Consider the following 15834-nt stretch of genomic DNA (forward strand, 5'->3'; position numbering starts at 1 on the left):
ACCCTTTACATTCTGGACCAGATCCACTCTCTTCAGAGTTCATTTGTGTCACGTCTCCAGTGGGCCTGACCTCCAAGCTGTGCTGTGCTCAGCACAGGTCACGGTTTATTTTAATTATGTTTTAAATTACAAGGCAATTTGTTTGCAGAATCTTTCTAGAATAATTTTTTCTTCAGTATTCTGCAGTTGTCTCATTCAGCTCCTAATATAGCAGCAATATTTTGGCAACTTGGTTTTATCAAATCATTTCAAAGCACTAAAGCAGTTTTCATGGAAACATTCACATTCTTTTACTCCAATGTTTCATCAATTTATACGTTTAATTAAATTAATGTAATTACAGTAAGAAGTACAACTGACATAATCTGGTTTGCTGTTGAGCACAACTAATTCTTGGAAAACACCTCAGTCATTAGGTAGATGAGTGCGTAGACATCAGTTGGCATGTTTTAGGGAGGGAATGGAAAGTGTTGATTTATCCTGTGACTTTAATAACATATTTTTACCTCTAGATTAGACATTTCTTGACAGAAAAGACTGTTATTTTATTCACTATTATATACTCAACATAAAGCATAGTACCAGCTCAAACCCAATGCATAATTTTAAAAAATTGACATTACATTAAATACAAGGTTTCTTTGAAAACTATGGAATTCATAAAATTGCTAACACCTTCAAATTCTGATGTTTTTTGGTTCTTATTTAATAGTAAACATATTTGTGGTTGTGATGAAATTATGAATTGGCTCAGGGCCAGGTTCTTGTGTCATACTGTCCTTGTGTTCTCCAGTCAAGTGACTCTGCAGGCTGTTCCGCAAGCATCAACTGCGTATGTGCCCTGCCTGGTCTGGTCTTGGGGTGTGGGGGTGAGGGCGGGGTGGTTAAGATCAAGCACAACCTTAAGCTGGGATATGATAATATTAGCTCCAACTCTTCTTTATTAAGAGGTAGGTGAGATTTCAATATAATTCTGGAAATCGAAATTCATGATTCTGTATTCGTAGTCATAGATACATAATATCAGCTAGGGACTTAATCCAAATACACAAGGACTACAATTTTAAAAGTGACAGCGAGCTGTGTACTTTAGCAGCACGTATGTCCTGTTTTAGTCTTCTTGCTCCTTCGACTCTCTTGAGAAGCACATCTTCAGTGAATTTCTCAGAAACTTGTTTGCATTGGTGATTCAGCTTCAGGGTGAATGGGAGAGAATCCGATTTCTAACATTCAGGGGTTTCTATTACGCCAACAGCACGCTAGGGCTCTCCCCCAGCCTGTGAACCCAGCCTGAGCAGTAGGAGCGCGCCTCGGGCCTGGGGTTGAACCGACTTGTAGGAGTCCCTGCTCTTCGTGCTTGTTCCCAGAGCAGGTCCAGAGCCAGGAGGGAAATTTCCTGATGGAGGCTGAAGCTCCCCTCCCACCCCGGCAACATTTCCAAGGAAAAAAAGAGGAAAAGCAGGTGCAGCCATTCCAAACCAGGTATAGAGAAACAGCACGTAGATCAGGGCCGTAAAAATCACGACTGACGTTTTCCGAGAGGTGTCTGTGCACGGTGTAGCTCAGCTCTCACAACCTCCCTGGTCGGCAGTGGTTACCACGCAGGGTCGGGCCAGACTGAACCCGCTGACCGTGGTGTGACCCCGGGCCATGACCTCTGTGTGCTTCAGCTCCCTCCAGGGTAAATGAAAGGAATGCATAAAAACCTACCACACGGTGTTCTCGGGGGGGTTGGCGCCCCCACAAGACGAGCCCAGCGTTTGGGGCAGAGTGAGAACTCCAGATGGTCAGCTCTCGTCCTGACCCTCCCTGAGCTTGTTCCCCTCACAGATGAAGGGATTCAGTGAAGCGGAGGGACTTGGCCGCGGTCACACAGCTAGGGTTGGCAGGGTCAGAACTCTCAGGGCCTGTCCAGCACAGGCCACGCCATGTGACACGTGTGCCCTGACCACGACGTAGGCAGTCAGGCGGAGGGCAGAGCCGGGCTCCAGAGCCAAGCGTGTCGGGTGTGAGTCCAGGCTATCCGGCACACTCGGTGAGTCACTGGATACGTTTTACTTACATCCGCTGTGCTCAGTTCCCTCATCTTTAAAATCACAGTAATAGCCCACTTTTGGTGTTGTGAGGAAGTTATAGATAACGTATATTTAAAAAATTGATACATCATATGTACTAGATAATGGTTGCTCTTACTATAGGCCGGAACAACATGTTGTAATCAGTATAATTGCAGCAACAGTGTACAATGCTTCAATATCAAAATAATTTTTGAGAATGTATAGGTCTATAAACAAAATGTGATATATACCTACAATAAAACATTATTCAGCCTTAAAAAGGAAGGAAATTCTGACATGTGCTATAACGTGGATGAAACTTGAAGACACTATGCTGAGTGAAATGACCCAGTCACAAAAGGACAAACATTCTATGATTCCACTTATATGAGGTTCCCAGAGTGGCCAAATTCACAGAGACAACAAGCAGAATGGCGGTTGCCAGAGGCTGGGGGAGGAGGAGATGGGAGTCAGTGTTTAACGGGTTTGTAGTTTGGGAAGATGAAAAAGTTCTAGAGATGGATGGTGGTGATGGTTGCACTTAATGCTGCTGAACTCAAAAATAGTTAACCTGGGAAATTTTATGTTATGTATATTTTACCACAATAAAAAATAGAGGAGAAAAGACTATATGCTTTTGTAAGAGGAAAACATTGTTATCAAAATAATTGAAACGAGAATCACAGTCTGAGATCAGCTCCTGCTTCTTTAGTAATATTTTTGATGTTTTATGTTGAATTCCACCAAGAAGTCACTTTCGCCTGTATATTTTATAAGCGTGAGGAGGTGTGTGACTATTCTCATCCACAACATCGTTCCTGTCTGAATGGGCAGGTGAGCATTAGTCCATGGAGACATCGTCCTAATGATGCTGTTAGAGGAGAAGCAATATTGCTGTGACACCGAGGAGCTTTTTATTGTACACGTTACCTTGAAACAACATTTTTGCAGGAGGTTTGCTGCAGCGCACACGTGGCGCGTGGTAGAAAGCAGCCAGACTAAGGGCATCAGTCGTGCGTGCTGCCCGGGACGGGTGGTCCAGGAGCCTGGGAGACCCCGGACTTGATGGACTCTGAAGGGCGTCCCACCACCAGCACAGTGTTTAGAACAAAGGTGTACTCAGTCCCGCCGCTTTATACCTCAACTCCGCACTGTAAGCTTTCCTTTCTGTGCAATTTTTAAAATTCCCATAAGGCTTTCTTTTTTTTTTTTTAAGAAGAAAAGTTCTGTTTTGATTACATTTCCTTGCACTCCAAACCCAAATCAAAACCATTTTGAATTTTAAAACATGACTTGCTTCTGACATTGAAACTTTTTTCCTCTCTTTTTTTCAATTACTATAATAAATGTTAAATTTGGGGAAAAAAATTTTAACATACCCAGAAGGCCTTGTGTATATGTGTTCTATTTGCATCTGTTTCAGTCTCATTCCATTTGTACTTATTGAAGTTCTCTTTTTCCTCTTGCCTTAGTTCTATCTTAATAAAACACCAGCTCTAATTGTTGACCTTCGCCACCTCCGTTGAGGTCCATCAGACCCTCTGGGGCAGTGGGACAAATTGCTGGTCTCTGGTCTCTGCTCTAAGCTCCTCCAAGCCCTTGTTTTTCCTCTGGGCACAATAGTGAACTTGCCCGTCCCTGTTCTCTCCAGAGAGCTCTTAGCCTCAAAGCACCAAGATTTCTAAACTGTCAGACAGGATCCTGCTGTTTGTTGGACGTTTCCACCAGGAGTTTGGAGAGAGGGTGTCTCTACACTGCTCTCACGTACCTTGTCTTCCTCTGTCCTGAGATGTTTGGGTCCTGTTTTCCTGTAATTGGACTTTTTACTGGGGTAATGTAGTAGAAGGGTGGCTACTTCCCAAGTTCTCCTGTACTTGAAAATGGTGGTCTTTCGACCAAAAATATAAATAACCAGGGGCTGAGGTCAAGATCTTTTCTCTCAGGATCTTCACCCATATCCCAGTGTCTTCTAGCATCTGACGGCACACAGCAGAAATTTAATCCAAGTCCCACTCTCACCTGAATTCTTTCTTCCAGGAAGCTTGTAAGAGGTTCTCTTTATCCTTGGGATTTAGGAATTTCTCCAGAGTGTGTTTAGTGTGCTCCTTTTCACAATGTGTTTCCCTGTTAATGTGAAAGGCAAGTAACCATTTCAGAACTAGCAAGACCAGAGCATTTTGTCAGTTTCCTCGAGTGTTGCTTCACACTTGCTGATTCTCCTGTCCTTCTTCATGGATTAATCTTCCACGTGATTCATCGTGCCCTCTTCATGTCCATCCTGCTCCTTCTTGCATTTCAGTTTTCCATTTGGGACCATTTGCCCTCTGAGTAAGGCACATCTTTTAGACTTATTTTTAATGAAGATCTTCTGGGGGTAAACTCAGATCTTGATTTTCTAAAATGTGTTTACCATCATTTTTGAGAAAGTTTTGCTAGGCAACCAATTCTGGGGTGACAGTGACTTTCCCTCAGCCGTCTGCAGGTATCACTCTGCTATCTTCCGGCTTCTGTCAGCACCGTTGCGAAGGCGGCCATGAGTCTCATTGTTGTCCCTTTGTAGGTAACTTGTCTTTTCTCCCTGCCTGCTCTTAAGATCTTCTATTTATTTTTATTGCATTGAAGTTTCAAAATGCCACATCTAGGTGTGGTTTTCTGATTTTATCTATGTTGTTTGGAATTCATTGTAATTTCTGATTCTGACGATTAGTGTCTTTCAAGAATTCTGACAAGTCCCAGCAATTGGGGACTTCAAATATTGTCTCTTCCTTACATTCTCTATTATACCCTGTGGAACTCCAACTATGCATCTGTTAGACCTTCTCATTCAAGTCTCAATGTCTCCTAACCTATGTTGCGTATTTTACATCTCTTCTCCTCTCTCTTATCTCCTCTAACACCATCTCTTGGGCTTCACTTTGAGGATGGAAGCAGCTGGCATTTTCTTTTTTTTTTTAAAGCAGTTTTTTTGTTGTTGTTTTTGAGGAAGATTGGCCCTGAGCTGACATCTATTGCCAATCTTCCTCATTTTTCCCCCCAAAGCCCCAGTAGATAGTTGTATGCATAGTTTTACATCCTTCTAGTTGCTCTACGTGGGACACCAGAGCATGCCTTGATGAGTGGTGTGTAGGTCCGCACCCAGGATCCAAACCGGCAAACCCCAGCCTGCTGAAGTGGAGTGCACGAACTTAACCGCTGTGCCACTGGCTGGCCCTGCAGCTAGCATTTTCAATCCAATTGAAGACTCTCAGTCTATTGAGATTATAGGCCACCAGCAGAATATTTTTGGGTGTTTTCTTCCATCTCTCCTCATAGATTGGCTGGCTGTGGTCTGAGTTCATATCTCATTTGTATCGTTTTGCTGAAAGTAAAATAATCAGTCCATGCCAACATTTTGATTTTTTCTACCATTTTCCCTAATCATATGCCTTGGTATGCAGAAATATAGATTTACTAAATAAATTGCCACTGGATAGTAATGGTCACCAACTCTCCAGATGACAAACGTCCTCTTGGTGTCCCTCCTCCCCTTCTAGGCCACTTTCACATTTTAGGTAGCATTACTTGGAGCACTTGCATTTCCAGATACTAAAATCTCTATCAGATAGAAACGTACTTTCCTAAAAACAACAGAAAATGTGGCTTAATACATAGAATTTTATGTGTCTCACACAAGAAGTTTGGAGCAAGGAGGCTTTTTACATCTTTCCACACTGCCATCCATCGTGTGTAGATCTTAACACTGTGGCTATCGCTTCGTGGTCCCAGTGTGGCTACTGCACCTCCAGCACTCACATCCACATCCCAGGTGGGAAAAAGAAGACAAGAACCATGAGGAGTGGAGAATGGAGGAAGGGGCATCCCAGCCAGGTTTTCCTTTTTTCACTCCCAAAATCCCTCTCAGAGACGCCTGCTTATGACTCAAAGGCCATAAGAGGGCCATGGGTTGAAAAAGAATCTAAGAAGCAATCATTTTTATCTTTTTAGGGTTCAATTTATGAAAAGCAAACAAGAGAACAGATATTGGGCAGGCAAATAAAAAGCAGTGTCTGACAACTCTACTGCTACTATAAGAAATAAAGATATACGTATATATATACTTAAACAAAGATACCCACTATATCCTGTTAAAGTTGAAAAAGCAAGTTGCAGAAGAATATGCATATGAGCCCATTATTTTAAAAACAAATAAAACTAACTGTTATATGTATGTTTGTATGTGCATGAAAATATTTTGGGAAGGTTATACACTAAACTGAATACAGCTAATAATACAGTGAAAATTATATTACAGCTAATAAATAGAAATTGCATCTAATAATAATAGCAAACATTTATATGATATCTACTATACTGCCTGGCACTGTTGTGTTTAACAAACTTTAACTCATTTAATATTCACAACCACTTTATAAGATTTTACTAATGTTATCCTTAATTTACAGATGAGGAAATTGACGCATGACAAGTTAAATAACTTGTCCAAGGTCACAGACTTAATAAATGTTAGAGGTGGAGTCTGAACCCAGGCAGTCTGGTCCCGAGTCTAGGCACTTAACCCTATAGTATAAATTATTTTATCATTTGAAAAAAAATAAAGCAATGTCCTCTCCTTAGAATCCACCCCAAACAGCAGCAGCAGCAGCAACAAAGCAGAAAGCGTTCATGAGCTCTAAGCCCAGCCTGGGCCGTCGACAAAGACTGTCCTCAGTCCCCGCCACACTCTCACCGTTGGCGCTATTTCTCCTCTCTGGAAGACCAGGCTCTCCCCAACACACACCAGCCCGGGAAAGCTGCTCAGGACCCCAAACCCCAGCTCTATCCAGACTTGCCTCTAAGAGCAGTGCCCCCTCTATTTTCTCCTCTTCCTCTCCCATCCGAACACAGCTGTCCACCCACTTCAGAGTCTTGCATTTTTCTTGAGAAGTTGATAATTATAAAATAATGGGACAGTTGGCCCTAGGTGGGTGGAAGGTTCGAGAGTACAGAGAGAGGAACCCTGTCATTCCCGTGTCTGTGGAAATAACTAACATCTGTATTGTTTTAAAGACCCTACGGAGCTTCCACTCACCTCTGATCACCGAATCCAGTCCTTGTGGTAACACTGCGAAGGTTTTCATTCCTATCTTACAGATGGGGAAACTGAGGCCTTGTGAGGGTAACTGACTTGTTCACCACGTTCTCACTGCTGAGGGAGGCAGAGCTGATCTTAGGTCTCACCACCCTTTCCCCAAACCACAGCAACCTCCTTTCATATGAACTTCCCTGGCCAGGAATTTCCAAACGTTCCCAATGAAATTTATAGCTAGAATAGTGAAAATTCATCATCCTTGCTGGAAAAATGAAGCTTGAGGGTGAAAGACACAGATGGTGGGCCAGAGGAGTCAGTCACATGGGACCATTTTCACACACAGTGGCTTATTTTGGTTAAAACGCTCTAAATATCATTTCAGCCTCAGTTTCACTGCAGTTTTGACAGTCTTCTAGTTCATGCTAACTACTAGGAAATGTTTGTTCCTAAAGCTCGACTTTTCCTTCCTTCCTAAATAACTTAGCTCCTCTGTTGCTTTATCTAGAAATGAAAGATTATTACTGCTGACTGCTGATTTGGGTGGTGTATGTTGGTAATGCTCATGTGTTACCAATAGTTTTATATGTAAAAACAGTATAACTAAAAGATGAAAGTCTTAAAGGTAGAGAAGGATCTTATAAAAACAACTTGTGCCCACAACGCATTGAGGAGAGTTTGTTGGTTTAAGAAACGTGAACACAGGGAGAGTTCAGAGACCAACCATAAAATGACGCATCAAGTCTTTGTTCCTGCAGTAAACTTGAGTCAAGAGCAAACAAAGATAGCTCACGAGGTCGCTCAACTCTGAGTTCTCTGAGAAGGTTTTTATACCTGAAGGGGGAAGTTTCTGAAGCTGAATGTCTTAACTGACTTTATTTCAACCGCCACAGCCCCCAGATCGGTCCTGAACAAGTTGTTGAGCAGTATTAGGATTCTAAGCAATTTTTAGTTGATAAAATCTGATGTTGTATATTTTAAATTACAACAACTAGAAAATCTGTGTTAAATTGATATAGTAATTGCGCCCTGGCATTTAGAACTAAAAGGAACCTGAGAATGTATTTTAGGGATATTTCTTCGCCAAAGATCAGGAAAGACTCCCTTCTCCTTGCTGACCCCCAAATAATTGATAGATTGTTTTTATAAGGCACAAAAGGTTTGAACTTGGAAAAGCAGACGTTGGTCAGAGCAGATTTCAACAGTGCCCCTATATTCTCAAGGTGATGTTAACTAGTAATTGGATACTGTCTGCACTGGTTTGTCAGCTCTCTACTGATGAGGTTTCTTCCTGGGAGCTATTTCATCTATCCCAGGAGAAGAGACTCCTCCCCCTGCGCTGTCTCCCAACCCCCACCCCTTTAAAGGAGCAGCCAAAGGAGGCTCACAAAGGTCACGTTGTGTACACAGCCTGCTCACTGCCTCTCCCTCACCAGTGGCCTGGCTTCCTCTTCTATATCCAAAACAATTCACAGTCATGACAACTGACTGTAACTTTTCCTTTCAAATTTGGGGTGCCGAGAGGCAGGCTTCTTCTACTCTCCAATAAAAATGTTACAAATTAGCAAGCATCCAAAAATCCTCATAGCATAGTTCAAGATATGCAGATTGCAGAACACCTCATGCATTCATTTTCTCTCCTTTATAGATTCTCTCTTCTTATATAATTTGAGTAGATGATTTCTTTGGCACTGAATGGCCTAAACCTTGTAAACCATGTGCCCTTAGATGCCATTTGTCAAATGCATCTTCTTTCCTGATGAAGGAAGGACAGTTACCAGGCAAATGGTCCAGCATATTCCCCTGCAAGTCAGAGTTGTCCACAGATCAATCGAGTGCCCCTTCTGGTGCTGGAATCACCTTCCCAGCATCCTCCACAGACGTGTGATTACTGAACTTCCCCCTGAACTCCGGCAGTCAGTGGGCGGGGACAGAGGAGCGCTCACTGCGTTTGCAGAGTCTCTCCACATTCTTGGGGCGGTGTCATCACGTTGAACCGTTAGCTCCTCTGCTGAAATATTTTGCCAGTTGTCTGAGCTTTATTTCTAGAGTTAGCCGAGAAACCAGTTTCCTGTCTTTATTTCCACGTCTGTCCATCGTGACCTGTGCACTTTTTTCTGTACAAACTCTTTATAAGCTTTGTAAAAACTCTACATTCTCAGGAAGTAGTGTCAGCAGTGAAGTGTTTCACATGTCAGGGAGACTAGAATCATATTAGCTTTAAAGGAAATAAAATTACTTCTGCCACTGCAGAGACCAAGATGAAAACTAAGTTTGTGACGACTTCAAGCTTGTGGCAAATTCATTTAGACACACACACGCACATACACACACACACACACACTGCCCTGATGTCTCTCCCTGCTCTGATTTCATGGTCTGGGCTCTAGTTTATAGCTTCCAAAATTTACATTGCTGTGGGAAGCTCATCCTTGAAGATATTTAGCTTTCTTACTTTATACTTTAAAGAAAACCTTGGCTGCATGTGACTTCTCCCATTTGTCATGAGAGGTTCGGGGATTCGATCGGAGATGTAAAAGAAACTTTCCACTCCAAACATATGGACTGAAGGTATGTTTTATTGTATAGAGGGTAGTAAAGGCGATAGTCCGCAAACAGATCCGAATAGGTCAAATAATAAGAGGGAAAAAACACAGCTTGACTGGAAAGGGAAAACATCCACATCGGCTGAGATAGCGGCAGATTCGAATAGGTCATATAATAAGAGGGAAAAACATCAGATAGATCGGAACGGGAAACACCAGATCGACTGAAGGGAAATGACACAAATCAACCGGAAAGAGAAACACCAGGTTGACGGAAAAGAGAACACATTAGATCAATTACTTCACAATAAATCAATTACTCACAACATCCACGCCCCACTGCCGGGAGAGTCCTGTCAATCGACACAGCTGGGCAAGGATCACACGTCCTGGGCAAGGCGTCCCTTCCACAGGTGGAACTCTCACCAGGTCTCAGTCTCCAGCAGTTTATATAAGCAGTTACAGAGTTTACAGAGCAAGCATCTAGTGTTCTCATGCACAAATGGTTATCAGTGGCGTACGTGCACTGAGCCCTCTGGCTATGGTCCCAGCCCAGTAGTTGTGTACGTGCATTGTCTACCCTGCTTATCCTCCCAGCCCAGCACAGATGGCCAGTCTGTCCCAGGCTGCGGCGCACAAAGGGCCTTGAAATTTTTACACGTTGCAACTATCTCCATGGGAAAAGGGCCAGTTCCCACCATGCAGAAAGCAGCTTTTATATTTCTTTTTGTGCTGGTGGCTGTAGGTGAATGGAGTGGCCAAACATGGCTGTACTCATGTCAAGACACCATTCAACTCAACATCTCAGCACTGTGATTTTTTAATTAAAATTCTCCACTTGGCAGTTTAAGAATTTTGAAATAACAAGACTCATCATTGAAGATAAGCCAGGAAAAATCTCAGTTGAAATGTATGTAATCCACCACAGCCTCACGCTTCCTGGATTCTGATTCTGAATTGAAAAGAAAAAAATCCCATCATGTCAATGGTTTTTCATTTCATCCAGGTTTAGGTGTCACACACTGAGAATGAGGGGCAATTATTTTAATAATTGGGACAAACAAAATTGGAAGGTGTTCCACTTACTAATTAAAATCTTCCCTTGATTTGAAAGCTAGTGTGTCCAGAAGAAGTTCTGAACTGTGTTTTTATCCATTCTACCTCCAGCCTGACGTCCAGGTTTACAGCCTAATATGGTAGCAACGGGGTATTTTAAAGACAAGCCACGACAGTCGGGTATGGTTTAACTGACTTTCGGAAAGTAGTCCATTCTCGCGAACATTTTTGCTCATAGTTTCATAGGATTCTGATCTTACAAGGAACTACCACAGATCACTTCCCCAGAACACATCGTGAAGACACTCTAAGCCCTTTTCCTTGATAACAGGAACCCTGCAGTAAGTGGCAGGGTTTGTAATGAAAGAACAGAAACCTCAGAGAATGCCTCACATGTACATGTTTTCGTTTAACAGAAAAGATGACTCCCCAGGCCGAGGGTTCTGTGGCTGAGACTCTAACTCAGGAGAGAGAGCATCAGACAAGGAGAATGATGGCGAAACGGGAGAAAATCATCAAGGAGCTGATACAGACGGAAAGGGACTACCTCAATGATCTAGAGCTGTGCGTGAGGGAAGTGGTTCAGCCCTTGAGAAGCAAGCAGGTAAATGCCACTTTGAGGGTCTCCCACCCATATCCTCAATAAGATCACCAGCACCAGGAAATCCAAGCTCCCGGCGGATCAGCAGTAGCATCTGCCACAGTGAGGTGGGGCGTGGGCCTTCTCCCTGAGGCCCCAGCGTGGGTTGGCACAAGCATCGTCAGACCCATACTTCTTGTGTCAGAGAGCGACGCTCAGAGTCCCTCTGCTTGGCCAAGGAAATTGTATTTTACATATGGGGAAAAGGAAATTCAAAGTTTTTGCCACTTTGAAATTTCTGTGTTCCTTCTTGCATCTCCAGGGAACTGGTAACAAAATGTGAGCGACAACTTTTCAGCAGTTTAGGAGCAAAGCATTTAATTTGATTTAAAGATGAGCAAGTTTTCACAAGAGAAAAATAAGTGGGGTTTTTTTCCACATTGAGAGCTCAATTAAACCTATGACTATTTAGCTAAGTAAAATTCAACCTAGAAATTAACCTGAATGTAAGCTAACAATTTTGGTAGGGCTGGCCCCAGACAAAACTTGAAGTGTTTGTAAGTTAATCATTCTCCTCCTTTTTAATCAAGGCCTTTTCAAGGAATTTCTTGCAGGGAATTAGAATAAAGGTACAAGGATCTTTGATTCACACACACACATAAACACATGGTTATTTTCATTCATTCAACACATATTTAGTAAGTGCCTGGCATGTGATTGGCATGATTCCCAACACTGGGGTTACAGTTCCGTACATAACAGTTCTGCCCTTGTGGGGTTCACTTTCTAGTGGGGGATGGGAGGAGTCAGACAATAAATGATAAGTAAAAAAAATTAAAATACATCAGGTGGTGTTAGGTACAGCTGAGACAACTGAAGCAGGGAAGAGGTGGGGCACGGGGACAGAGAGGTGGTGTTTCTACTTCAGGTAGAGCCGTACATGCAGACCTTTCCGATGGGGACATTGGAGCAGAAGAGGGAAGGAGGTGACACTGCTCCAGGCAGAGGGCGGTGATCTAATCGCTAGGGTGGGCAGTGGTCCCTGTGCACAATTCAAACAACAGACCGAACAGGGCCTAGAAAGGAGAGATGACCAGAAACACCTCTACTGGAGATCATCACCGTTCACATGGTTGGAAACATCCTTTCAGACATCTATTTGGATGTACGTATACATAGATACACACAAAAACACATATGTATTTTTACATAAATAGGATCAAAGCTGCACGTGCTATTTTGTCCCATGCCCTTTTCCTTCAGCAGTCTGCTGCATGGATCTTCTCCTGACCACTAACACCTTTACCTGTCTTTCTACTATTACGATGCTGACACACCCTTACGTTTGGGTTGTTGTTACCGTCTCTCCTTAGAATAAATTCCTAGGAAAGGAATTGCCAGGTCAAAGGATATGCATTGCAGAATTTTGATCAAAAATTGCCAACTGACAACCAGAAAGTCTTACGGTTCTAATTTTCATTCCCGTTGGCAGCGCTCCAGGGGCTGTTTCTCTGTACCGTGGTTCAAGCTGAGCATTGTTGATTTTATAAACAATAAGAAGACCAGCTTCCTTTGAGTCCTTCTGACAAGTATCATGTCTTCATTAGCCATTCTTTTTTTTTTTTAGATTTTATTTATTTTTTCCCCCCAAAGCCCCAGTAGATAGTTGTATGTCACAGCTGCACATCCTTCTAGTTGCCGCATGTGGGACGCGGCCTCAAAATGGCCGGAGAAGCGGTGCGTCGGTGCGCACCCGGGACCCGAACCCGGGCCGCCAGCAGCAGAGCGCGCTCACCTAACCGCTAAGCCACGGGGCCGGCCCATCATTAGCCATTTCTATTCTTTTCAGTCCCTACTCATATTCATGTCTTTTGCCCTTTTGAAAAAAATTATGGTTTGTCTTTTTCCTATTGTTTTATAAAACCTCTTTTTATACTGGGATGTTCTTCTTCCATCCCACATGTTGCAACTAATTTTCTCAGTTTGTCTTTTGCCTTCTAACCTTATTTAAGGTTAAACTTTGTTAAAGCTTTATTCATTTGTTTTTCCACATTTAAGTGATCAGATATAACCAACCTTACAGATTCTGGGCTTGGCATCTCAACATGTACTGCATGATTATAAAAATATTGCTAGCCAGTTGTCCCAACATCAATTACTAAATCTTTCCCCCAGGACTTAAAACATCCAGAAGCAGAATTTATATTTCTTAGCACAGGACACTTCTCAGAAACTTTAGGAGGAGCATCTGTCCTACAAGTCAGGGAAACTGGTGTAGACCAAGGTGAACTTTGGTGTAAAAGTTGTTTTTTGGTGTAGGACAGTGTGCAGAGAAGAGTGGCCAGGCAGGCTAGGCGTTTTCCCTTCCAGGAGGTCACCTTTGGTTTTACCCCTGGTGAGTGCTTACTGTGTGTCGGGGCCCCTTCCTGACTCTCCATCAGTATCCGCAGGTAATCCTCTCACAGTTCTCAAGTCAGAAGGTGACTGGCAACTTTCTGTGTCTGGAAATTTCTTATTCTGTAACAGTAGGAATAACATTCATGGTCATGATAAAAATTTGCTCTCTAGTTTCATTGCTAAGTATATAAAAATATTTTTGGTGTGTTTTATTTCATTTAATATAAACTAGCTGCATATGATGCAACCTCTATTCTGGCAGATATCAATGGTTATTAATAAAATGTTCATTTACATACTTGTTAAAATATTGATTTTAAACACACATGGCATCAGACTCTACCACTGTCTACGCTCCCGTATGGTGCAGTCCGACCCGTTACTCCTGTTCTTTGAAAGATTTAGAACATGGCCCACTGTCTCCACCTCTTCTCCCTCTCTGCCTAATTCTGATATCAATTTCAGGTGATTTCAGAGTTCATACAAGTGATCCACATGGCCCTGGGACTCGCTCTCAGCTCCTTGACTTGCTTGCATCCAACGGTCTTTCCTCAGCCCCTTCTCAGCCACTCACTCCAGGGCCAGGCACTAGAACTGCCACTACCTATAACTTCACCCCACAAAATCCGAATTTCAAGCTCGTCCTTCTCTCACCCCCACATCCTCTCTTTCAGCCCTCTTTTCACATCCCACTGGCTCCCTCTCTCCAACGATTTTTTGATGCTGCCAGGACCTCCAAGCTCCTGCCCTCACTCCCTTTTCCACATTCGCCAAGCCCACACCTGCTTCAGTTTCCACGGGTCCTGCATGCTAATCGCTCCTCATGGATGAACTCAATTCCCTTTTCTCTCTCTTTCCATTTACCTGCCTGAAAAAAGCCTGCCCTTGATGATGTTCAATCTTCTGCCTACTTCACACTTTACCCAGGCGGCTGAACCAATCTCTTTCAAAATTCATGATGATTTTCTTTGAGTGGGGCCCCAGTAATGCCTCTGAAGGGACTCTTGCACACCTTCCTCTTTCTCCCCACACCTCAAACACTCCCTCTCCTTCCTCACTCTCAGCTAACGTCCTTTCCCATCATTTCATTGAGAAAATAGGTGCAATAAGAAAATGCACACACTCCCAACACCAAATCTATAAACCTACCTGCATCTCTACCCACATAACCTGGCTAACGGTTCCCACTTGTGGTTGAGGATACCTCTCTCTAATGATTCTCCAATGCAGTCACTCAATGATTCCACTCCTGCTGGTCTCCTTTCTCTCTCCTAACTAACTGATTTTAACCTCCCCATTGGATCATTCTCATCACTGCAATCTGCTATCTCAAAAAACAAAAACAAAAAACTCTCTCTTGACCCTAAAAGAATTTTCCATATTTTCTGTCTTTATTTCTGTCTTTCTCTTTTTAAAATTGAATATTAAATGTTTATTACGTAAAAATACATGAGTAAGATATGTTTCAAAATAAGCCCAATTTACCAAAATCTATCCCTGTGGTGAGCTAATGATCAATATAAAAAAGACTAAACATATGGGAAAATGACTTCCTTTGAATTCGTAACCCATTTTTGTATCAAATAGAATAAGAAGTTCTTTCAGTATGAAAATGTTCTCATTTATTTTAAACCATCTACTGTGCTGGTGAGTTAAACTGGCCCCACTGATATAAATGCCATTGCTGAGTGGGACCTGATTTTTGTTTGTTTGTGTTTTTGCTTTTGTTGTTGCTCTCTTATTTTTAGTTCCTATGGAACTCTCATAAGCAACCCCAGAATGGTGTTTCAGACCATGTAAAATTAAACGTTTTCATTACGGTGGCACTTAGTTTATTTATTTGGCACGTTTAACTTTTGCCCTCAATGCTTTGAATACAGCTCTCACCATTCTAACTCATACCTCCTCTGCTATTCTATTCTATTGATTTTTCCGATCTGGTACTTCTCCTGTTTCGCTGTCTCCCAGCTCTCTCGTCTCCCTGGCTGCAGAATTCCACGCCCGTCAGTAATCTACGCGTCCCCTCCACGAAGGTTATAACAGCAATTATTGGAGGTTTCTCAGAGTTCTCCTGTCAGATCCACTTTTTCCCCACTTCTTAATGCTTTTAACCTTTGATTAAGTAAATACACG

General features: G+C 42.6%; 1 protein-coding gene across 1 annotated transcript in view; it reads left to right on the forward strand.

Annotated features, from left to right (window-relative positions):
• ARHGEF38 (Rho guanine nucleotide exchange factor 38) overlaps positions 1 to 15834 on the forward strand; it is a 112353-nt gene that overhangs the window by 16325 nt on the left and 80194 nt on the right. The window contains exon 2 of the mRNA XM_058549754.1: positions 11141 to 11328. Coding sequence (XP_058405737.1) covers positions 11141 to 11328 — 188 coding nt within the window. The remainder of the gene's footprint in view (positions 1 to 11140; positions 11329 to 15834) is intronic.

The sequence above is a fragment of the Diceros bicornis genome, chromosome 11, assembly GCF_020826845.1.
Source record: "Diceros bicornis minor isolate mBicDic1 chromosome 11, mDicBic1.mat.cur, whole genome shotgun sequence".
Classification (NCBI taxonomy): Eukaryota; Metazoa; Chordata; class Mammalia; order Perissodactyla; family Rhinocerotidae; genus Diceros; species Diceros bicornis.